The sequence below is a fragment of the Solanum verrucosum genome, unplaced genomic scaffold, assembly GCF_900185275.1.
Source record: "Solanum verrucosum unplaced genomic scaffold, falcon-dt-bn FXZP01000261.1, whole genome shotgun sequence".
Taxonomy (NCBI): domain Eukaryota; kingdom Viridiplantae; phylum Streptophyta; class Magnoliopsida; order Solanales; family Solanaceae; genus Solanum; species Solanum verrucosum.
In genome coordinates, this window is record NW_026019969.1 from 15,247,292 (window position 1) to 15,271,517 (window position 24,226).

The following is a 24,226-nucleotide window of genomic DNA, read 5'->3' on the forward strand; positions in this document are numbered from 1 at the left end:
GTGTCTGTGGACTAATCAATATGTTGCCCATTTGCGATAGGGTATACATAGATTTATTCAAATTAAATGAAATACCTAGAATAGAGATGATCCTAATGAAAATTAAAAAAATAAAATATATATATATATATATATATATATATATATTACTCTATTACCTTGGTCGATTAAAATTTAGTTAAAAGCTAATTATAAAAGATTCTATATCATGAAAGTGAATTAGGATAGAATAATAAACTGTGATGATGTGAATCTTGAATCATGATTTCACGAGGGAGTCTCTGCGATTTGTAAACGTAATTAGGTATCGTTTAGATCTTGTTACTCCATTTTAAAATATGTATTAAAATTTATTTTAATTAAATCAAATAGTGAAAATAGCACATTAATTTATTTAGAGATGAAAGGGAATATGCGGCAACTGCCTGATTACTGATTAGGGTCAGTTGGGTCACAGCTCACACCCTTTTTGTTTGTCGGCTGAGGTGGCCTTCTTCGTTAGACTCGTTACCGTTATCTGATCATTTTCCTCAAAGCTCATATTAACGGCGTTAAGTTTGCTTCATTTTTCACGTCTAACAAAAATTGTCCCCGCGTTACAGTGAACTTCGAAGAAGAAGGAGGAGTAACATATTGCGGAAGCTTACAGTGGAAGATAAGTTTGGGTTATTGGGGAGGGAGAAGAGAAAGAGAATTCTCTGAAACTGTAGTTAAATTTGTTCTTCAGCTGTTTCAGATCTCCCTCTCCCAATTCCCAATATACAGTTGTAAGAATTTTGTGGAACTAACATTCTTTCAGGTTCTGTATATGTTTACATTTTTGACAGTGTATATGTATATATACCTACAGAAGAAGAAGAATTAGGAAGGGTATAGTGGAGGGGTTATTCTTACAGATTGATTGTTTGATTGTGTGTATATATATATATTGAAGAAGTAATTAAGAGGATGGGTTTTTCGGAGAACACAACTGGTTTAGTTCTAGCAATGGTTTCAAGCTTGTTTATTGGAACGAGTTTTATCTTGAAGAAGAAAGGTCTCAAGCGTGCTGCTGCTGCTGGCACTCGAGCAGGTCTGAATTGGGACAATGTGTTCGCTTGCTTGATTTCTCATTTATTTTGTGTATATGTAACTGCTCCTGCATTAAAGTTGCAGTGCTTGTATGGATGCACAATTCCAGCAATTAAGTATGGAGTTGAGATGAGAAACTGCTCTATGTGTGATATTAGTGAAATAATGTATCAGTTAACTGCGAATTGTTTGGGTTGTGAACTGCTTCAATGTGTGATATTAGTGAAATAATATATCAATCAACCGAATTATTATCCCTTATGAACTCCATTCCTCTCAATTGACGCCTGTTCGATATTCAAAAGATTCATTATAGTCGGCTTACTTTACACTGACCATCCCTCCTCCTTTATCATGGCTTAGGACCGATATGCTTTGTGAAACTCACATGGGAAAAATTATATTAGTGAAAGAGTGTACTGCATTTATAATTCCTTATTTGGTAGATGTTGTTATTCTATACAGTACTTAATTCCTAAGCATGTTTATGATATTGTATATCTTCAATATAGAGTGAACTGTTCAGTTCAATTTGTTGTATTGTTGGTTCTACTTTGATTGATCATGACAATCTTTTTTAAGATAGTTCGCTGTTCCTTAATTGGGTTGGTAGATATGTCTGGTAAACAGTGCTACTGACATACAACTAGAGCTAAGTTTACTAGGATTTTGCTCATTTCGGTGGTGGATTCACTTTCATTAAGGATCACTTTCAGTCAGGTGTTACTGTTCAGGCATGTGTTGGAAACACAAATGAAGTGGGGGATGGAACACATGAAATCCATTATTTGGAAATGGACAGGAAATGCGAAAATTATCAAATATGAGGTCTAAAGGCAAACTATTCATCTTAACGTTTTCGTGCTGTGTGTGTTGACAACGTTTCTAACCCCATTAGGTCCATTCTTTTTCTGCTAACAGTTACATGATGTGAATTGGCGAATTGGATTCTTGGCATTCATGTTTCTAATCCCATTTGTCAGTTACTTTAATTTGAACCATGAGTAGGAAGATTGATAAATAATACTTGGTTTTCTAGCTGATTAAATTTTTGCAACGCCAGTTTGAACAGCTTCTATTCTTATTCATGATCTTGCCAATCCATACATTACATAAGAAGAACCATTTTCGGTTGGACATTATAGTGCAAGCAGAATCTTTTATCCATGAAGTACTTATGAGTTCACAAGGAGTAACCTATGGCTGTACTTGTAGCGGAGCATATTTTGCTTGAAAGTTTATACTGTTTTGTTTTTCAGACTGCAGTCTAGTGTGTCAATTTTCCATTTAGTACTTTAATTGGCCAAATAACTTTAACATTTTCTCTCGTATCCTTTTTCCTTATTGTATACTTTGTCAACTTCAATTCGCCTGGTTAAACAGTTATTGGCGACTGTGATCTTCACTGCAGGAGTTGGAGGCTATACTTATTTGCTTGAACCCCTTTGGTGGGCAGGCATGATTACAAGTAAGTGGATCATGAGTTGTCTCCACGAGTAAACTTCATTCAGGATAAATATGCATTAGTATTGTTGTGGTCTTAATGACATTTGGATTTGGCTATGCAGTGATTGTTGGAGAGGTTTCCAATTTTGTGGCCTATATTTATGCTCCAGCAGTTCTTGTGACCCCACTTGGTGCGTTGAGTATAATTATCAGGTGAGATTTTGAAGTCTTATGTGCTGTTTTGAAACTCTGTCAAGGAACTCCTGCTGATGTTTCCATAACTAACCTTGGTGAATCTGAATAGTGCTGTCTTGGCACACTGTATGTTGAGGGAACGGCTACAACGATTAGGTGTAGTGGGATGCATATTGTGCATAGTAGGATCTGTGGTAATTGTTATACATGCACCTCAGGAGCATATGCCAACTTCTGTACAAGAAATCTGGATTTTGGCAATTCAACCAGGTCTGGACTTTTAGTGTTTTTTCCTGTTTATCTTGCTATAGGTTATGGTATTTCTCTCTCCTGTGAGCTCATTACGAATTTCTCCTTCTGATTTTGCCTGCAGCATTTGTGATTTATGTAGCAGCAACAATCTCCATAGTAGCAGCTTTGATGTTTCATTATGAACCTCGTTATGGGCAGACAAACATGCTGATATATTTGGGAATATGTTCCTTAATGGGTGCACTTACGGTAATTATGTTTTCTTCTAGGCTTCTTCAAGTCATCATCTTTATTCCTACATAAAATTTGTACACTACGTTCTTCTTGGACATAAAGCTGTTTTGCAGATGTGAACACTTCCCTAGCCTGTCAAGATGTTTCTGTGGCTTTCTATTAATTTATTGTATTTGCAGGTTGTCAGCATAAAGGCTATTGGAATTGCAATAAAACTTACTTTGGAAGGAATTAGTCAGATTGCCTTTCCGCAGACTTGGTTTTTTCTAGCTGCTGCAGTAATCTGTATCATCACGCAGTTAAATTATCTAAACAGGGTAATGGCATAATACTTTCCAGCTTGACTGAGATCTGCTGTAATCCATCTGATAAGTCATTTGCATTGCCTTTACTAGCGTGAATTCCCAATTCTCTAAAACAAATGCCTATAATCAGGACTAACTCAGACCATTCATCATGTGTATATATGATGGATGTCAATTCCTCTGAATTTGAATGATACTCCTATTGTAGTTATTTGGCTTTACGATATCCATGTAATGGCTTTACGATATTAAAATTTTCCTTATTACATGAACCTTGAGATGCTCCTTGACCATTACAAAGTGCAGTAAATGGGCAGTGCATGCTATTATGCTTAATTTTTGGTTTTGCAATTTAGTGATATGCATGATATTTCAGGATTATTCACATGGCAATTTTTTTTTTTTTGGGGGGGGGGGGAGGGGGGAGGGGGTCTGAAGCATTTTCTAACATTTATGCATCATTTTGATAGGCACTGGATACATTCAATGCTGCAATTGTTTCTCCAATATATTATGTAATGTTCACCACTTTGACCATCATTGCAAGCGCAATAATGTTCAAGGTATGTTATCAATTTGAAGCTATTCTTTGTTGTGGTCCTCCATTAATATGTATGCAGAGTAAAGGCTGCGAACCCATCATTTGCTTTGTTATATTTCTTTGCAGGACTGGGCTGGGCAAGATGCTAGTAGCATAGTATCTGAGATCTGTGGATTTATCACAGTTCTTTCAGGAACAATTTTACTCCATCTGACTAGAGAACAAGAACCAGCAAATCCACCAGGTAAAATTTGAAGTTGAAGCATGTACCTGCTACCCAGCTAAATAAATCGTATGCCTCTCATCTTGATGTATGTATATCCTTGATATCATGCAGTCTAAAATCTTTTAAAATGTATGGCATTGGATCTGTAGGTCTGCAATACCTAAAAACATATGTTGATTTGGGTGTAATTATCCTATTTTAGGTCAATTTGACTACTTATTTTCAATGAAACTTCTAAATTTGGTTACTTTGTGTTTTTCTGATTTCAATGAAGATGGTAGGGAACACAAATAAAATAATCGAATCTGTACTCCGTCTGATTTTACTCGACCTTTCACAATGATTATTCCTCTTCGTTATGGGGCTAGACCACGAAAGGAGCACAAATTTTTGCGGTGCAGCATATGGTGAAATAGTGAGATTAGCTGCTCCAATTTTTCTTAACTGGTGCACATGCTCTTCTAATTTTGGGTACTTGGTTCTATGGTTAAACATCTTAAAAGAGCATGTGTTTCCATCATGTGACACATTGGCATCCTTTAATTGACATTGGGACTGATGACTCCCTTGAGCTAGTGATTGGCAGAAATTTTTAAGCACATGCTGGTATTAATCTTGATGTTATAGAACTTTCAGTAGAAGTTCAGGTCTGGAGTATACTTTATGTTCATAGAAATGCTTCTGTAGAAGCTAGACTTGGAACTCCAAATTGATGCCTCAATATATTTATACGACTCAAAAGTATTGCAAGTTTGTGCTTATAATCCATTTGTTTATGCAGGAAATATATCGTGGTATGATGGAGAAGATATAAAAGTTATGGAGGATGGACATTACATAATGTTGAATGATTCAAACTATTTCCGCTGATATCATCTCGTTGATAGAGATTCTAGATTTCGACTGCAAAAGTTGAAGCTGTATCCACAGCTGATGCTTAATTTGTGAGCATTCTTGCTCAAGCTCCGCAATGTTGAGCTTTACAAGTGGGAGACAAGTTCTCGTACAAGCACAATTTTGGGAAAGGCTATTGAGTCGAAGTCACCTTGTAACTGAAGCTTGGCATGGATCCTTGCTGTGCTGCTGTTCAAATTGAGGTTTGTACATACCCGGTGATGTCTCTTTATTCAGTTGGCTGTGTAGAGGATTTTAGTTGATTCATGTTGTAATTTATTGTGCCACCAAATTGGTGCAACATTTTAGGAGTTTTATAGTGTGAGAATGTAGCATAGTTGCAGCAGTAAGTTAGATCATGTATTTTCTGGAGTTCATGATATGGAAATCTGGCCTGCTAAATTCTTGACCCGCCACTCTTTAAAATCTGTTTCATGTTTGTATGGTGAGCTAATTTCACATCTAAGAGTGATTGGATGAATTATTCTTTTTGTAGACAAATTTAGCCTAAAAAGCTAACGGGGGACATTTTTTGTTTTGTTGCACTTGTAAGGTATGAGCATAAATAGATGATCAAATAACCCAAATTATTCTCATAGTTAGACAATTACCATCACAATATTTTTCCTTATACAATAAAACTCGTGGGACCATGAAATATTATTATTTTATAGAGGTATTATTTAAAATTGATAAATTAGTATTTATTTATTTAAAAGAATGTTTCAACATCGTAAAATTCCTTTGGGATGAAATCTCAAAGAATTTGAATGAAATCACTTGTGAAAATGTCATTCATTAACTTGAGGTCATGATTAATGATCTTTGTAACTGCAATAAATTGGATGTTAATAACCTGTCAGATGGGTGGAAATGATACATGTTCAGAGGTCCAAAACTTAGAAGAAATTGTGGATACTATTGGAAAAAACAATGTTGATGATAAAGTTGAAAATTATACAATACATCACTTATCACATCTAGAACTTTTCACAATTTTATGCTATAGTTCGAAAAGACAACATCAAAACGTTTGGATGCAAGTGATAAATTTCAACTAGATTTAAATTTTGATAAACAAACAGAACACAATAGAATCATATTTCACTAAATTGTCTTTAGATATATTTGTACTTTTAAAGAATTATTAATTTATAATATTAATGGGACCATATATTTATATAGGGGTCTTCTAAAAATATGCTATATTATTTTATCAACATGAATGATTTTTTCCATTGGCCCAAGTCGGAATCGAAGAAAAATATTATCTTAAAAAGATTATTAATTAATCGAGTATTAATTTAATGAGGTTCTACTTGTAATTCATATTTTTAGGACTTAATCATAATTAGTAATTCTCGTTTGATGTTAAGATTAGAGAACGGTTTATGAATTACTATCAATATGTATTAGACTATTTACTATTTGTGAATTTAATTTAGTAATTTTTAGTTAGGAAGGAGTAATAAGATACTCAACATATTGGAAAAGCTTGACAAAATTATTAGTAAGGAATTTAATAAATCATTAAACCTATTATTAAACTCAATCGATATAATTTTGTTCATATTATCAGTCTTAAGTCGATATAAAAGAGGCCTATTTCTTTAAACACTGAAATTTATTCATTCATGATAAATCCTAGCACAAGCTCTCACTATCTTTTTCTTTTTTTCTTTTCATAATACTCCTTTTAATTCTTTCTTTTTTTTTCAAGTGTTTCTACTTGTTGGTTTTCCTTTTCCCTCTTTATTTTCTAGTTATCAATAAATTATTATGAGGATTACCTGTAATTTCTTAGTTATTACAGCAAGATATGGAATGCAATATTTGTGGTCTACAATTACACATTTACACGTCTTGAATAAAAATAAAAATAAAAATTATATAATCAACGCAAAGTCCTTTTCCTTTCAGACGAAGGAGTTAATATCGACCGTTGATCAAGACGAATCTATTCCGTAAAATCGTTTCTTATCGCACGTTGACCGTTGGATTAAATCAACAGATCCTAAAAACCTATTTCTTCGCTTGAAACGAAAGCGAATTCTCTCAAAAAAAACCTACACAGAGTTAGAGAGTCCAAAGAGCAATAGCAAAGAGCAAACATGGCGGCAACCGTGAGCGCGTGGGCAAAACCAGGCGCGTGGGCACTTGATTCGGAGGAGAACGAGTTGGAGCTTCAAAGGGAAGAGTCAGTGAAGGTTGAAAATCACTCCAATGGCGGCGGTGCCGGTGGCCTTGCCGATTATCCATCTTTGGCCGCTGCCGCCACCACCAAAACGAAGAAGAAGAAGCCACAAACCCTATCCCTTCAGGAGTTCAGCACTTATAGCGCTGCTAAGCAGTCTCAAACTGCCGCCGCTGCGGCAACCAAAGGCCTGACACCGGAGGAAGTCTTGATGCTCCCCACCGGTCCTCGCGAGCGTACTGCGGAGGAACTTGACCAGTCTCGACTCGGAGGTGGTTTCAGATCGTACGGTTACGACAGGCAAGGGGGGAGGGGTTCGTCGGACGATTCTCGTAGGCAGGGAGGGTTCCGAAGGGATACCGATAGGGAAATTGCTCCCTCTCGTGCCGACGAGACTGATGATTGGGGTGCAGCTAAGAAAACATCGGCTGGTAATGGTTTTGAAAGAAGAGGGGAGAGGGGTGAAAGGGGAGGTTTTTTCTCCGATTCCCAGTCTAAAGCTGATGAATCTGATAATTGGGCTGCGAATAAAGCATTTGTACCCTCTTCTGGTCGAAGATTTGATAGGAGAGGGAGTTTTGGGTCAAACGGTAGTGATTCCGATTCGGATCGGTGGACCAAAAGGAAGGAAGAAGAAGGTGGACGGAGATTTGCCTCCGGTGGTGGTGCATTCGACAGTTTAAGGGAAAGAAGAGGCGGCTATGATTCCAACGGTGGCGTGGATTCAGAAAATTGGGGGAAGAAGAGAGAAGAGAACGGAGTTTCTGCTGGTGGTGGTAGGCCAAAGTTGAATTTGCAACCAAGGACATTGCCGTTGAGTGAAGGACAGCAGAACGGTAATGAGCCTGCGCCTGTCCCTGTGGCGAAGCCGAAAGGGGCTAATCCATTTGGGGCAGCTAGACCAAGAGAGGAGGTATTGAAGGAGAAGGGACAGGATTGGAAGGAGATTGACCAAAAGCTTGAGTCTTTGAAGGTAAAGGAGGCTTCTGAGTCCAGTGATGGTGCTCCGATTGTAAAGAAAGCTTGGGGGAGTCCTAACGGGAAGCTGATTTTTCGCGAGGACAAGACCGAGAAGAGTTGGAGGAAGCCCGAGCTGAATGAAGTTCCTCCTTCCAGGTCTGATGGATTCTTATGTTAGATTCTAGATTTATCAACGCTTTTTGTATGCTGATTGCTGTTTAATTTTTCGTGACTTCATTGATTATTACTGCTTGCTATTCGCAAAATATACTGTGACTAGTTAATTGGTTTATAGATATTTGTGTAGCCTTGTTTAGGGGTTTAACAAGTTATGTTAAGCTTACTTTTATTGTTTGCTGGATTTCCCTAAATCTAACTCCCTATACTCATATGCTAGAGCATGGTGTGTACCAAGTATGATGTAGTCGTGTATTCACATAGTCCAAGTGTAGTTGTAAAGCCATTGATGACACTAGTTTTTTATCTGCTTGCTTGATATTGAATGATTATTAACCAGCTCTTGGACCTGACACTCATTGGTAGGACTTAGTGAACAACCTTGGTGTCGAGCAATGCAGTAAAAAGCTGCCTTCCCCTTTTTCCCATGTATTGGCCTCAGAGGAACATTTGTATTCGATGCATTTCCTCCTAATTTAGGGTAATAAAGTGGGGGTTTGGATGCAAAATGTATACATATGATTTTGTACAAACTCTAACTAACTTGTAAAAAGAATGAGGCTTTAAAATGCTTGATGTGCTGATTCTTGCTTCTGGTTAGTGCATTTTCTGGCAAGGAGTCAACTTGGAGTCAGATAGGATTGGGTCGATTATGCTGTGGATGGGGGAGCTTTCTCTCTTGTTCCTCTGTTTTGTTTGAGCCGCAGCTTTGAGTTTTACATACTTTGCTGATTGTGCACCAGTCTTGTACCTAAATGACATGGTTCCTGACACTCATTTTTGTAATGTTTTGTTGTAGTGCTGAGGAAACTGTAAACGGGGCTGTTGAAGAAACTGTAAAGGAAACTACTGAATCTGGTGGTGAACCACAAATATGATGCCAAAGGAAGTAAAAGTTTATGAGCTATGTTTCCTTCAGAGTTTGAAATAGATTCATGTGATGCGAAGCATTGAGGCAATTTTGATAGAACTTGTTATTCTTAGTGTTTTGTTTTCTGTGTACCTACACCAACATTATCATTTTGCTATTTATGTTTGTTCTTTTTTCTGTTGACTCAATTTAGAATTGTTTGTTCTTAAGCATCATTCTTAGGGTGTGGAACACAAAGGGGATAAAGACTGTTAAAGATGATAGATTTTGATTTTTGATGATCACTCTTAATTTATTTTTGGACTTTTTCCGTGATTCTTATCATGTTCTGTTCTTCTTGTTAGTATAAAATAAATGTTCTAAGTTCTAACTGGAATGAAGAATCATCTTTATTGAACTCTCATCTCTTCACTCTGCTTCTTCTAGACTTTAAATTTAAGAAATACTAACGTTTTGTTTCTAGTAGGTTAAGCTTTAAATGAGCTTTCTTTTAATAACATATCATGAATAGTACAAAAATATCAATATTTCATCGGATAATAGAATATATGCATATTATCTGTTTTTGAAATGTTTTTGGTTCGAGTAACACATATCAAAGAAGTTAGAATAAAATACAGAATGTGTGTTATAGTTTAAATTCTTTGGACAACCTGATCATTTGCTGTGTGTTCCCTGGTTTCGAGTTGGTCGGCAAGAGATCAAAAAGACATTATGATAAGAAACGGTAACTTCGATTTTCTTAAAGAACTATTTGCAACAATTTCACTTAACATCCAAAGCTAAAGCTATATTATAGATTTTTTTATAAAATAAGCTGACAACTTTATTCTAAGAAATAGGTCCATTCATTTATTCTAAGATATGTGGCGATCTTCAGATTACATATTTTATCTTCAAAGATAGATTAGTCCTTTTGCGATGTGTTGACACGTTAATTGCATTACTATTAAGTAATAATGTCTCTAATTATCAATCATAATACATTTTCATGGTACGACAGCACATCATTGTGTCATTTGTAGTTCTATTGTTATTGTTTTCTCCACAGTCCACACGACTCGGACGGCTCTCTAATATGTTATGCATCAACCACGGTAAATTTACAAATGGAAATCAAATTAAAGAGTTGATATGTATGTAATTTTATTTCCTATTTTTATTAATAGATCCTCAACTCAAGTAAATTATACTCCCTCTATTTCAAAAAGAGTGACCTAGTTTGAGTTGATACAGAGTTTAAGAAAATAAAAAAGACTTCAGAATCTTATGGTCCTAAATTAAAGTTATGTCAAATATACAAAATTGTTCTTTAGTCTTGTGGCCTTAAAAATGGTACGTGGAAAGCTGAAATTAAAATATTATCAAAAAAGGAAAGAGATCATTCTTTTGAAACAGACTAAAAAAGAAAGTATCAAATTAGGTATAGGAAAAAAAATCAAATGTAAGAAATAACAGTAAACAATAAATAGTATGTTAATTAAAACAAAAGAAGAGAAAAGTAATAACAATTTTGATAAGAAAAATTAGATAATCAACTAACCATCAACCGTAAGAGATACTATTATATAATTACCACACACACATCAACCGGATATCCCTTTATAACCCAAAAGTGGACCTGCTTTTTACTCTGTTTGTCAACGTTCAACTGGAAACTGCATTTCTCAACAAGATGTTGTCTATTATTATTGCATATTTACACTTTATGTTTCCTCAATTTGAAAGTCATAGCTGTAATTGCAACTTTCTTTCGTTTCACATTTGTATAATTAAATAAATAATTCATTTTCTTATGAGCAATTCTTGTCACATGAGACATATGACTCTTGGTTTAATTTTTAACGAATGCTTAATAATGATGTATTGTAGAAAGAATATGGGAGCTTTATTTCTATTTGTCCCTCAAAGTCTGTCTTACTTAGTCCTAAAAGTACAACTATCCACATTTCTCAACGCTTGATCGAAAGTCCTAAAAGAGAATAATTGTTATTGCGTACATGCCTCAACGCTTGATCCAAAAGTAGTTGTACAATTAAGTTGTAATGGGTCATCAAGAATCTTTAAAATTGACACTTTAATTAAAAACAATTATATTCATGGTTCCTAAAACACATGGATACATTAATTTGAAGGATATTTAAGTGATCATGAAACTAAGTTTCTAAAAGAGTAGTAGTTTAATGTGCAATTATGTCTATAATTATGTACCATCTGTACATAAAGCAGTATGGCAAATAAGAAAGGTCGGTGATTGCAATAAAAAGCTGGATCATAATGATTTTTACCATATCTTAAATGAATTTCGGTACCAATATACTGCCTCCCTCACAAAATAAATATCGCTTAAAAAAATCAAGACAAAAATAACAATAGTTGTTTTAAACTATATCCTTGTGAGTATTAAATAAGTAATACTTCTAAAATCTCAAGAAAAATACAGTAAATTGAGTAATTTAGTAAACTATACCTTACATTCTTTTAAAATAGATATGAAATGAGCTACAACGACACTTATTTTGAAACGGAGAGAGGGAATAGTACTTGCCAATTTTTCAAAAAACTCATTAATTGAGACAGTTGAGTGTTGCTGTGTAACCAAAGCTTCATAAATTCCTTCCCTGCTTTTTTTTTTTGTTCACATTCAAGATTGGAGTCGAAACCAACCCATTACTGGCTACTACTTAAGTACTCCATATTTCTCTTGCCATCAGAACTCAAAAGAACATCATGGATTGGTCACAAAAACTTTACTTTACAGCTTTTCTAATTGTTGCAGCAGCCATTCGGGGAATTCATGGTTATACTATGGTCTCTGGAACTGTCTTCTGTGACCAATGCAAAGATGGCCAAATCTCTCTCTTTGATTATCCTCTAAATGGTAACTAAAACTATTTAATTACTACTTAAGTTCCCATATGACATTATAATCAACTCTGTTTTTGGTACTTCTTATCCAATGTTTTGTCCTGCTTCTTGATTAAAACAGAAAAATCGAGTCTTGAAAATCTTGATTAAAAGGCAGGACGGTGCACAAAGCTCCCGTTATGGACAGGGTTTTTTTGATATTTCTTATCCAATGTTTTGTCCTCTTCTTGATATTCTTGGATTATAACAGAAAAATTGAATCTTGAAAATCTTGGTTATAAGGGCAGCATAGTGCATAAAGCTCCTGCTGTGCATAGGATCGGGAAAGGGTTGGATCGCAATGGGTTTATTGTACGTAGTTTTACCTTACATTTCTGGAAGAGTTACTTTCCACTGTTTGAATCTATGACAAAGACTCTTTACATTGCATCAAAGCTCCCTTTTCAGTCTTGAATCTTGATTAGACTTGAAAAGAATCCTCTTCTTACTAGCATTGTTACTTAAGTTTTTGAGTGCCAAATTGTGTGCAGGAATAAATGTAGCAATGGCGTGCCCAGACAACAATGGACAAATGACAACATGGGGAGAAGATACAACAAATTGGCTAGGAAATTTTGCCATGAAGTTTGATGGAAATCCAGATTTGAGTGGCTGTGTTGCACAGGTTTATCTAAAGTACTTCATTTTTTATTCTATACCGATGGTTGATTTCTCAGAAAGTCACTTTTCTTCTTGATTCCATTTTACTTCAACACACTAAACATCTGAGAAATCAACTCGTCATGACATTAGCATGAGACTGATGAGCTTAAATGAAGTGACACTATGAATGAAGATTCATATGATCGACCTCAGATTGTTTGAGATTGAGACGTAATTGTTATTATTGTTCCACAGGTTACAAGCAGTAATGAGCAAGGGAAAAGAGGATGTGGGACAGGAGGAGGACCAGGAAAGTCACCAAGATTAATATTTAGGATGTTTGATATGAATATGTACACAATTGATCCTTTGATTTCTCAGCCTTCAGATCCAATGTCTTTCTGTCCAAAATTTTCATACCCACAGCCACACCCCAACCCTGTTTCCCCTGCTACACCACCATCAACACTTCCATATCCACCTACTCCCTCATTGCCTCATTTACCCTCATGGCCTCCTTTACCCCCAATGCCTCATTTCCCCTATTTGGATGCTTCAGCTTGCCCACATCAGTAAGTCTAACATTTTCTTGATAACGTCACCTAGAAGATATATTCATATGTTAAAAAGTGAGATTAGTAACATGAAATATAAAACACTTTTAGGGGTCGTTTTGGTAGCTGGTTAAAGTTATGCAGGTATAAGTAATATATTGATTAGTTATAAGGGAATTTATGTATTATTTTATGTAGTGATTAGTTATGCGGGTTTTAGATTGCAAACCAAACATCATATTAATTTTATACATGAATAATTTACCTCTTAACTAGCTGCTAAATGTGGTATCACTTATGCAAAATTTAATACATGCATGATTGTTCTCCAAACCAACTACCAAACGACACCTTACTACAACCATTTAAATTCACAGTTATGCAAAATCTTTTACACTGTAGCAGTAAATGCATAGCTAAATTACTCTCTTTAAAAAGGAATTGTCTTTATGGGGTCTGTACATCTGGACCATTATTTGCTCACATCTTTAACTACTTTTGTTGCTATAAATTTTTTCCCAGCGTCGGTGGAGCATAGTCAAACAGGGCTAAAAACATTGTTTAAATATTGACATCAGATAAAGAAATTAGTACAATTTTGTTACACAATGACAACATTTGTACAACAAGAACTTTTGACTAGGCACAAAGTTAAAATTACATTATTTTAAATATAGAAATGTGACGTTCTTTTTACCTGTAGGAGCTGGATGATGCCAGAATACCGCTGCTACTGGAAAGTAATAAATCCAGATTTGAAAGTAGGTGTTGTATTTGGGCTGATTGCTGCTAGAAAATATGGAAGTGATATAACATTATGGGAAGGTATGCAAGGCAGAGGAGAACCTTATAAAACTTTGTTAAGAGAAGGGACAACTGCACTTTTGAATTCTTATAACAGTGTACAATTTCCTTATCATCCATTGAGTGTTATTCAACATATGAATTGGGCATTAATGGGATCAACTCAACAAGTTATGCATACAGCTTTGAATTTCTTGAGGGCTAATTCTGGAAATGGAAGAACTACTTGCAAGTTCAATCCTTGCAAGTGATTATTAGTAGTGTACTTTTAATTGATTTGTAGTTGAGTTAATCACGTTTATATTACTCTCTATTTAGTAATACGTTGTTGGCGTATACTTGTGTCTACATTTGCTCTGTACGTCATAGTATTTTGGAATCGTATGTTATTGATTCCCAAAATCATTGTTGATTGCTACAGTATGAAAATAAAGAACTACTTTGAAATTTTCCGTACGGTGGAACTTCATTTGATACCTCTTATTTTCCCACAATAAGCTTGTCAACATTACACTTTAGCCATCTCAAAATGTCAATATTACAATTTTATTTTCTGATTGCAAGCAGGTATAGTAAAGATGAAATTGAATGAAAGTTGTTTTTTTAATTTCCTATCCGTCAACATTACACTTTAACATTTTCTTGGGGCACCAAATACAGCTGGCTTAAAGCTTAAAATAATAAGTAATCCCCAAGACTATCGGCTCTATGTTTGAGACTTCAAGCAAAGGTAGCTTCATATGAATAATGCACATGGCAAGGGATGATAAATCTCCACTAATTAACTTGAATCAGAAAAACAAAGATGGAAGGCTGCTCGGTTTTCAAGATTGAAGAAACCAGCATTAAAGAAATCCACCAAGCATTTGCTCAAGGCAAACTCACCGCAAGAAAACTAGTCGACTTTTACCTTCACCAAATCGAAACCCTAAATCCGCTGCTTCGTGGGATTATTGAGGTGAACCCGGAGGCCCAAAATCTAGCTGATGAGGCTAACAGAAACAGAGTTAACAGTACTGAAACTGGAAGTTTTTTAGGGGAGTTACATGGAATCCCTGTGCTTCTTAAGGATACATTTGGGACAAAGGATGAGTTGAATACTACTGCGGGTTCATATGCTCTGCTGGGATCTCAAGTGCCGCGAGATGCTGGAGTGGTGGAGAAATTGAGAAAAGCAGGTGCTATTATTTTGGGAAAAGCAAGTATGAGTGAATGGTACAAGTTTCGTTCTCTCAGTGGAGTTCCTAATGGATGGTGTGCTCGATCTGGACAAGGAGTGGTTCGTTACTCTTTTTCTCCTTTTCTTTATTAGATGATGCTCTCTTTCCATAGATCCTAAGGCTCTCGTTTGGTCATAAATTTTGAAGTTGGAACTTAGAAAAATTGAGATTTTAAAGTTGTGTTTAGACATGCATTTTACTTGTAAAAAATTTCAAGTTTTGTAGGTGAAAGTCCCCAAAACCCAAAAATTGGTCTAAAAATAATTTTTCAAAATTTATGGTCTATAGCTAGCTGCATGTGACATGAGAGAGAGATTCAAGCATAGTTTTAGTTTCATCACTTTATCTTTGTTTCCGGATTAGAACTCCTTGGCTGTATGTGTCACATAATCCTTACAGTTAGCCAAACGAGAAAGCATAACGTGAAAAATAATTTGAGAAATGTAGACAGAGAGTAAGAACCTATAGTTCTAAAAGGAGATGACTGTATTTTGTCAATAGATTGTGCAGATTACCAGCCTAAAGCTCCTTGTCTGGATAATCTTTCATGCTTCAGAACTATTAGTATAGAATTGAATACGTCTTCTTATTGGTAAAGCTAGGAAGAGTATTATATATCATCTTCGAGCTTCCTAAGACTAACTATCCAATTTTTAACATAACAAGCATCTAATAGCTCCTCCAAAGAATGTATTACATTTACCTTTTCAAAATATGTAGAATCCTTATTGCCCGTCTGGATCACCATGTGGATCAAGTAGTGGCTGTGCAATATCTGTTACTGCAAATATGGCAGCAGTCTCTCTTGGGACTGAAACTCACTGCTCCATCATCTGTCCAGCGGATCATAACTCAGTTGTAGGGCTGAAACCTACTGTTGGGCTCACAAGTCGGGCTGGGATCATACCAATGACTCCCCTCTGGGACACTGTTGGGTGAGCCTATTTTCTTTACTTGCTCTCTTTAAATTTATTACTACTGATTAACACAAGAAGTAGAAGAGTAATTATCCGAAATCTGACCAGTGTTCTGTTATCATATCATTGCACAAGTTAAGGTGTGTTCAGGAGATTGATGATAATTTTTAAGGAAGCTGTCTTAAACAGAACATTTCCTTGTTATTCAGGCCTATATGCAGGAATGTTACAGATGCAGTTTACATGCTTGATTGTAATTGTTGGATCAGATCCAAGAGATGAAGTCACCGCGGAAACAGCTAAATATATTCCTGAGGGTGGCTACAAACAGTTTCTCGTGGAAGATGGTCTAAAAGGGAAGCGAATAGGCATTGTCAGACACCCATTTGTGGAAATGATACATGGAGCACTCGAAAAATCAGCTTTTGAGCATCACCTAGATTTGTTAAGGTATGAAGCTTTGATACCTCAAAGTCATCTTTTTATCTGCAAAATCACAAATAAAAATAAGAAGTCCTTTTTAGTTTGTTTAATTTGTAATTGTTTGGTGAACCTTCTGTTGGAATTTCAGGCAAGAAGGAGCAATTCTGGTAGACAACCTGAGCATACCACATATTGAAGAGATAATGGATTCAAATCATAGCGGTGAAGCTTTGGTGATGATGGTTGAATTCAAGAGCTCGATCAATGCTTACCTGAAAGAGTTGGTCACTTCTCCTGTCAGGTCATTGGCCGACATTATTGCTTTTAATGAACGCAACTCTGAGTTGGTACGCACTTTAATTTTCAACAAAAGGTCTTTAGGCATTAAGTAAAACTAATAGCTAGAAACAGGAACGGTTTGATGGAAGTGGAATAAAAATTGTCATTTGTTTTTTGTGGTTTACATACTTTTAAGTAACATGAAAATGTCCAATGGATCTTTTGATTACAGGAAAAACTTGCTGAGTTTGACCAACATACTTTTATAGAAGCCGAGAAGACAGACGGATATGGAGAAGAAGAGAAGAAAGTTGTGGAGAAGTTGAAAAACTTTTCACAAAATGGATTTGAGAAAATGATGAACCACCATGAGCTTGATGCAATGGTCGTGCCTGGTTCACGTGCCTCTCCCGTTTTTGCAATAGGTGGCTACCCAGTAATAACCATTCCAGCCGGGTATGAAAGTGATGGCATGCCATTTGGCATCTGTTTTGGAGGTTTGAAGGGTTCTGAACCAAAGCTGATTGAAATTGCCTATGCCTTTGAGCAATCTAGCAAAGTTCGACGACCTCCTTCTGTAATTTAATATTGCTTTACCCTGAAGATTGAGTATATTTGGAATGAAAGAAAGCAAAGAACGTTGCTTGCTGCTGAATGTGGAGCTAATGGTGCAATGTTGAACTGATAGAATAGAATGCTTTTATTTTACTGCACAATGCTAAATCTTAGTTGTAGTCAAAACAGTTTCTTCAAGTTTGACTATTTGTGCTAAATTGTTTCTTTTTTCCCCCCAATTTCAGAGACATTGTTTCTCACTTAATTGTTCTCTTCCGATCCCCTGTTGAGGATTTTTTTTTTTTTTTTTTTTTTAATTCTTCTATACCCATTCTTTATTATGACTAGATTTCATTCTCTGTTTCAGAATAATAGCACCCAGCTGAATTATTCCTTTTGTTGATTAATTCAAGAAAGAATAAGGCACAGGATCTAATTAGTCGATCTAAAATATACCTCCATATAAGGAGACAGTTGCCGGATACCGCCGGCATAAGTACTTTGACCAAAATTACTCAATAGAGATTTTAAAGAGCCTGTGGACTCAAATATCATAAATAATTTGGAGAGTGAAGTGCAATTAGATCCACTTTTTAGGTGGTCTGCTTGACATGAATGTTTATTCTTTGTCCGCATTACTTACTCTTACGGCCATATCACTTTTTGGATGGTCGTATATTGATATTTGCCATGCATTCTCGATTAAAGAAGCTAGCATTAGCGATCTGCACCTTGCTTTTAGCCAAAACCAGCTTACATCGAGGCAGCTCGTGGAGTTCTACCTTGGAGAAATTTCACGGCTTAATCCCGTTCTCAAAAGTGTCATTGAGGTAATTATGTTGAAATGTGTAATTATCTCATATAAAAATATATTCTTATTTACTTAATTATGTCTTTAACAGATAAATCCCGATGCACTCTTGGAAGCTGACAGGGCTGACAAAGAGAGGAACGAGTCAGCAAGCTCTTTGTCAATGTTGCATGGTGTTCCAATCCTTCTTAAGGATAACATTGCAACAAAAGATAAGCTTAACACTACTGCTGGATCATTTTCATTACTGGGATCAGTGGTGCCCCGTGACGCGGGTGTAGTGACAAAGCTGAGAAAAGCAGGTGCGATTGTACTAGGGAAAGCTAGCCTCAGCGAGTGGGCTCACACTCGGGCGCTAAAGGCGCCCAATGGCTGGAGCCCTAGAGGTGGACAAGGAAAGGTAAGTTATATATGTCAACTGGAGCTATAAAAAAAATACTTCCGAATAGTAACACCACTAAAAAGCAGTCTATGATGGGAAAATTATGCAATGAACTAATGAGGTACACACTTTTTCTATGCAGAATCCTTACGTTCTCTCCGCGGACCCTTGTGGCTCGAGTAGTGGATCAGCAATATCAGTGGCAGCAAACATGGCATCTGTGTCAATAGGGACAGAGACCCGTGGTTCAATCTTATGCCCGGCCAGTTCCAATGCAGTTGTAGGCATCAAACCAACCGTTGGACTCACTAGTCTAGCAGGGGTTATCCCAGTTACACCTAGACAAGACACTGTTGGGTACACACATTCTAAATCCACATCCGTTAATTTGATACTTCTTCTGAACGATACCAATACAACAATACTAACTTGTCATATGCGTTGGTTGAACAGGCCAATTGGCAGAACAGTAGCAGATGCTGTTCATGTTCTTGATGCCATCGTAGGCTTTGACCACAATGACGCAGCTGCAACTGCTGCAGCAGCTAAATTCATTCCTCGTGGTGGTTATACTCAATTTCTGAAAGTAGATGGCCTTAACGGCAAGCGAATTGGAATAGTGAGAGACCCCTTCTTCAATTTCACTAATAATCCTGCCCTCGCTCAAGCTTTTGAGAAACATCTCCAAACACTAAGGTAATTCTGAAGATATCATTATTTGTTAAAAAGGTGACGTCTAAAATCTTAATCTGTGAAGATATAACGGATGGCAGTGAGAGTTGAATTTAGGATCTCTGCCTATTTTAATATCATGTTGGAGTGTAAAGACCACATTCAGACAATTTCCTGTTTTCCTCAAATGCAGGCAACAAGGTGCAGTCTTGGTAGACAATGTGATGATAGCCAACCTTGAGACAATTTTAGACTTTAATCTGAGTGGTGAAGCATCAGCAGTATTGGCTGAATTCAAGATAGCCTTAAATGTTTATCTAAAAGAGCTAATTGATTCCCCTGCTCGATCCTTATCAGATATAATAATCTTCAATCAAAAAAATCCCGAACTGGTACGTTATTCATGATCAAATAATCTACAAGATTGTGTCGATATGACCGAATTAACTTCACTAGTTGTCATCCAACTAAGTTTCAGTTTCACAGAAAGTCACTCAACTTTGATTTCTCATTTCAGGAGATGCTAAAGGAATTTGGTCAAGATATATTTTTGGCAGCTGAATCTACAAATGGAATTGGGGAAACAGAATTGAAAGCTTTGAAGAATTTGTCAAGATTAACAAGAAATGGATTCCAAAAGTTGATGAAAAAGTATAAGTTGGATGCATTGGTTACTGCTGGCTCTAGTGTTGCTGCAGTTCTTGCAATTGGTGGATTTCCAGCAATTAGTGTGCCAGCTGCTTATGACAAAGGGGTGCCTATTGGCACTTGTTTTAGTGGGTTGAAAGGCTCAGAGCCTAAATTAATTGAAATTGCCTATGGCTTTGAGCAAGCAACTCTAATTAGAAAGCCTCCCACATTTTTTCCCTAAATATGTACTACTATTAGAAAAATATGTACTATGTTCCTTTTGTTTGCTGTGTGCATTTCTTATTTGAAATATAGAGAGGCATGTAACTCAATCTTAAGGAGCGAAAAGAAAATCGAATTTGAAATATCAAACACTCTCTTCCGTACAAAATAATTGATGTTTGACAAAATCAAAAGGTATTTAATTTCTTTCCTAAATTTGCCCTTAACATATTCATAATTCGATGAATATACAATTTAATAGTAATAATTATGTCAATCTAAAAAGAAAAAAATATCATAATTAAAGAGTATTTTTGTAGGAGGTATTGATCAAAATAGTCCATGGATTAAAATTTAGTCCAACAAAAACATTGTTTGGTTACTTTATTTAACCTAATCCATGAATTAGTTATACCTCATACAAGGTCTTATTTTATCCCTAGAAAAGAGAGGGATAACTAATCCAAGGTTTAACAATCCTTGGATAAGACCCCTAAATTACTAAACTATCTCCAAATCTTTTTTCCTATTTTTTTTTTAATTTAATGCTCTATTTTATTTATATGAGAATATTTATAAATATTCTTTTAAATTCTCCAAATTCGTTCCATGTAATTTGATGATTTCACAAATTAATATTTTTTTCTCCATGTTTGATTTGTTATATTGAGTTGGTTTTTTCGAGTTTTTTTTTTTAAATGTAGTTCGTCGATGAACTATTTTTTTTTAAAAAAATAAGTTGTGTATTTGAACAATTTAAGTAGCCTTAAATCTATGTTAAGTTTAAGGTTAATATACCGTACTATCAAGGATCTCTATGGTGGCATATCACACCTCAAAATTTAATAATAAATTTTTAAATATATTTTAGTATTTAATTTGACAAATTAAATGAAATATAAAATCTCATAGTAACTCAAGGGTATAATAGGAAAGAACTTTTTTTTTAGAATTTTAAATCAAACATAAGATTAAATGGGAAACATGAACCAAACGCTTGATAAAAACTAATCCTTGCATTACTAATCATGCATTAGTAATCCCTATATTATGCATCTTTGTACCAAACGATCCCTTAATGACGGTTGATTTTGGATGCTTTAATTAAGCATAGTCATGGGGTGAGTAAATAAATTGATGAATTAATAAACAGAGACGTTACCAAATATTATTCATCAAATTATCAAATCAGACCCCTTAGGACCAACACCTATCATGATTACAGAATGAAAAAGAACCAAATCGAATTGAAAAAATAAAGTAGGATTTGAACAAATACTTACTTTCGTCCAATTTTTGTGATGGCAATTCATGCCAAACTAAACATTAAACTGTAGTTTTGGAATGCAAAATTTTCTATATAATTTGAACTCTATATACGGGTAAATTACATCACATAAATTGAGACAAAAAAAATAAGTTTTAATTTCTTTGTTTGTTGTTCTATAAAAAAAAAATTAAAGTACCAATTAAATTCCTCATAAATCAGTTTGAATTATATATTAATTTAATTTTTAAATAAATTGAACTGGACGAATCAAAATTAACGGAGGCAATAAGCAAGTGGATCAATAATTCATCACAATTGAATGAGTCAAAACGAATCATGTTTTTATGCAGTAGTACTAATTTTGTTAATTTCTGAGTAGGAAACACTCTCGTGGTTGGTCTGTCATTTCAATTGTTGTTGAGTTTGGATGCTTTTGTTGACGCCCACACTTGGAATATATAGTAGTTAAGGGGTAGGTAAACTTGATGAACTAAACACACACAATTACCAACTCTTATTTGTCTATTCTTTTTTTTTAAAAAAATAATCATGGTGACTGAATCAGTTTGTGCGCATTTTAGCTAATTTCATATGATAATAATGTCACTTCAAGGCTAAAATAGTCGGAAAGAAATCATCTAGTATTTTATCTATATTGGAATTTGAACTTAAGAGTCATAATGCTCAACCTACATTATTAACCTTCTGGTCACACCTTAAGTACTCTTCTTCATTATAATTTCGTACAAGACATTAGGCTTGCACTATAACAAATAAAGGATTTGGTGGCAATAATATAATTATCAATATATTATATTTAGCGACATTAATAAATATGAATATTTATAACTAATCAGAGTACTTTTTTATATAAATGTCAATAAAGATTTTAGTTCCTCTAAATAGAGCAACATTAATTCAATTAGTATTACAATTTTTGTAGAAAAAAAGGAAAACAAGGAGTAAGATAAAATTTGACGCAGCATAACCAAGCAAATCTTATTGGTCCAGAGTAGTCTGATTCTAATGAAATGGTTCGATGTAGACATTTACTATTTAAATAGAATAACAAGATCCTAAAAGATCAATTATCTCTAGCGTAAACCTAGAAATAACCTATTTCTCCCATCTACTCCTATGTTGTTAAAACTCTTTGAAAATTACACCTATTTTTGTGTATTTTTTGTTAGGGCAAACAATGCACGATTTAATGTTCTACAACTGCAAAATCCTTACTTGACTTTATGCCCATTACTGAAAACTCTACATTTTATTTATTTTCTCAAGAATTCAACAAAAACTGTACCAACTTTTGTGTGGGGCTAGATTAGTTAGTAATGCAGTTTGCTTAATTTGTTTACATGCCAAAGAGTCATTTATAACTAATCTCCTTAACTCTACTTATAAATAGCACTATCCCTCATCATATCTTATTTGATTAATTTTGTGTTGCAACAGTCCCGATAACTCATATCTGAATCTTGCTCTCTCATCTTTTTTTTCTTTTCTCTTTGCAACATAAGCTACGAGAGGTCATGGGAAAAGTTGTTTTGCTTGTCATATTTGCGACCATATTTACATGGGTGGCTCAAGCACAAAACCAAGCGTCATGGGCTAAGAGGGTTGATACAGGCAAAGAGGTGGTTACAACTCTTCAATTCTATTTCCATGACAAACTCAGTGGATCAAACCCGAGTGCAGTTCAAATTGCACAAGCTTCTGGGACTAACAATTCGAGTACCTTATTTGGGGCTTTGTTGATGATTGATGATCCACTTACTATTGGACCTGAACCAACTTCAAAGCTAGTAGGTCGAGCCCGCGGACTATATGGATCTGCTGGTCAAACTGATATGGGCCTTATCATGGTGGTTAGTTATGGGTTCACAGATGGTATCTATCAAGGGAGTTCATTTAGCCTATTGAGCTTGAACCCGGCATTGAACCCGGTTCGTGAGATGGCTATCGTTGGTGGGACCGGGCTTTTTCGGTTGGCCCGTGGGTATGCTCTTGCTCGAACTTATTCGGCAAATTCTAATGGTGATGCAATTGTTGGCTACAATGTTACAATTGTCACATATGTTTGAATTTTTTCTTATTTTTTGTAAGCAACTTTTTAGTTCTATAATAACCGATATTATTCAGGCAATTTAAATATTTCATTCTTGGCATCATCATAGAACGACTCGAGTTTATGAGGTAACATGTCGAGAAAGATGAAGCTAGCGTTTGGCCATAGATTTTCAAATATTATTTGGGTGAAATTTCACCATGTATTTGGGAAATATATTTCACTTTTTAAAAAAAATATGATTTATATCCATAAGTTTTAAAAACTATCAAAACTAACCATAAGTTTGTATTACAAGTCAATTGGATCTACGTTTCAACAAATAACAAGTAGTGTCCATGACACTGGAGCAATATGGTAATTTGGAGTGAGTGCAACAGGCATCATTCCATACATCGTGAAGTAGACAAAACACATGACTTTAATACTTTGAGCCGATTGTTCATCATTTTTATCAACAATCATATCATCACTTTCATATTCATTGAATATTTCATCACTACTTTGGTGTTCACGTAAAAAATTATGTAATACAACGCA

General features: G+C 35.2%; 5 protein-coding genes and 1 pseudogene across 6 annotated transcripts; all 6 read left to right on the plus strand.

Moving 5' to 3' along the window:
- The first annotated feature begins 862 nt into the window (after positions 1-862).
- Positions 863-5,643, plus strand: LOC125815725 (probable magnesium transporter NIPA6). The gene is made up of 9 exons (XM_049495271.1): positions 863-1,072; positions 2,483-2,539; positions 2,640-2,730; positions 2,822-2,982; positions 3,086-3,213; positions 3,378-3,515; positions 3,974-4,066; positions 4,171-4,288; positions 5,052-5,643. The coding sequence occupies exons 1-9, from the start codon at positions 949-951 to the stop codon at positions 5,138-5,140; spliced, it is 999 nt and encodes a 332-aa protein (XP_049351228.1). The 5' UTR covers positions 863-948; the 3' UTR covers positions 5,141-5,643.
- A 1,546-nt stretch (positions 5,644-7,189) lies between these two features.
- Positions 7,190-9,644, plus strand: LOC125815238 (eukaryotic translation initiation factor 4B3). The gene is made up of 2 exons (XM_049494669.1): positions 7,190-8,474; positions 9,295-9,644. Exons 1-2 carry the CDS (start codon positions 7,276-7,278, stop codon positions 9,371-9,373), a joined length of 1,278 nt encoding a protein of 425 aa, XP_049350626.1. The 5' UTR covers positions 7,190-7,275; the 3' UTR covers positions 9,374-9,644.
- A 2,423-nt stretch (positions 9,645-12,067) lies between these two features.
- LOC125815244 (uncharacterized) lies at positions 12,068-14,690 on the plus strand. Its single transcript, XM_049494678.1, has 4 exons — positions 12,068-12,247; positions 12,765-12,898; positions 13,132-13,448; positions 14,134-14,690. Exons 1-4 carry the CDS (start codon positions 12,097-12,099, stop codon positions 14,483-14,485), a joined length of 954 nt encoding a protein of 317 aa, XP_049350635.1. The 5' UTR covers positions 12,068-12,096; the 3' UTR covers positions 14,486-14,690.
- Positions 14,691-14,996: 306 nt separating this feature from the next.
- LOC125815236 (probable amidase At4g34880) lies at positions 14,997-17,692 on the plus strand (annotated as a pseudogene). Its single transcript, XR_007442163.1, has 5 exons — positions 14,997-15,513; positions 16,175-16,389; positions 16,581-16,821; positions 16,943-17,141; positions 17,306-17,692. The product of XR_007442163.1 is annotated as a probable amidase At4g34880 (transcript).
- Positions 17,693-18,239: 547 nt separating this feature from the next.
- LOC125815235 (probable amidase At4g34880) lies at positions 18,240-20,364 on the plus strand. The gene is made up of 6 exons (XM_049494667.1): positions 18,240-18,458; positions 18,531-18,839; positions 18,964-19,178; positions 19,275-19,517; positions 19,687-19,885; positions 20,011-20,364. Exons 1-6 carry the CDS (start codon positions 18,240-18,242, stop codon positions 20,362-20,364), a joined length of 1,539 nt encoding a protein of 512 aa, XP_049350624.1.
- Positions 20,365-23,150: 2,786 nt separating this feature from the next.
- LOC125815254 (dirigent protein 23-like) lies at positions 23,151-23,770 on the plus strand. The gene has a single exon (XM_049494688.1). It carries the CDS (start codon positions 23,151-23,153, stop codon positions 23,700-23,702), a length of 552 nt encoding a protein of 183 aa, XP_049350645.1. The 3' UTR covers positions 23,703-23,770.
- The last annotated feature ends 456 nt before the right edge of the window (positions 23,771-24,226 follow it).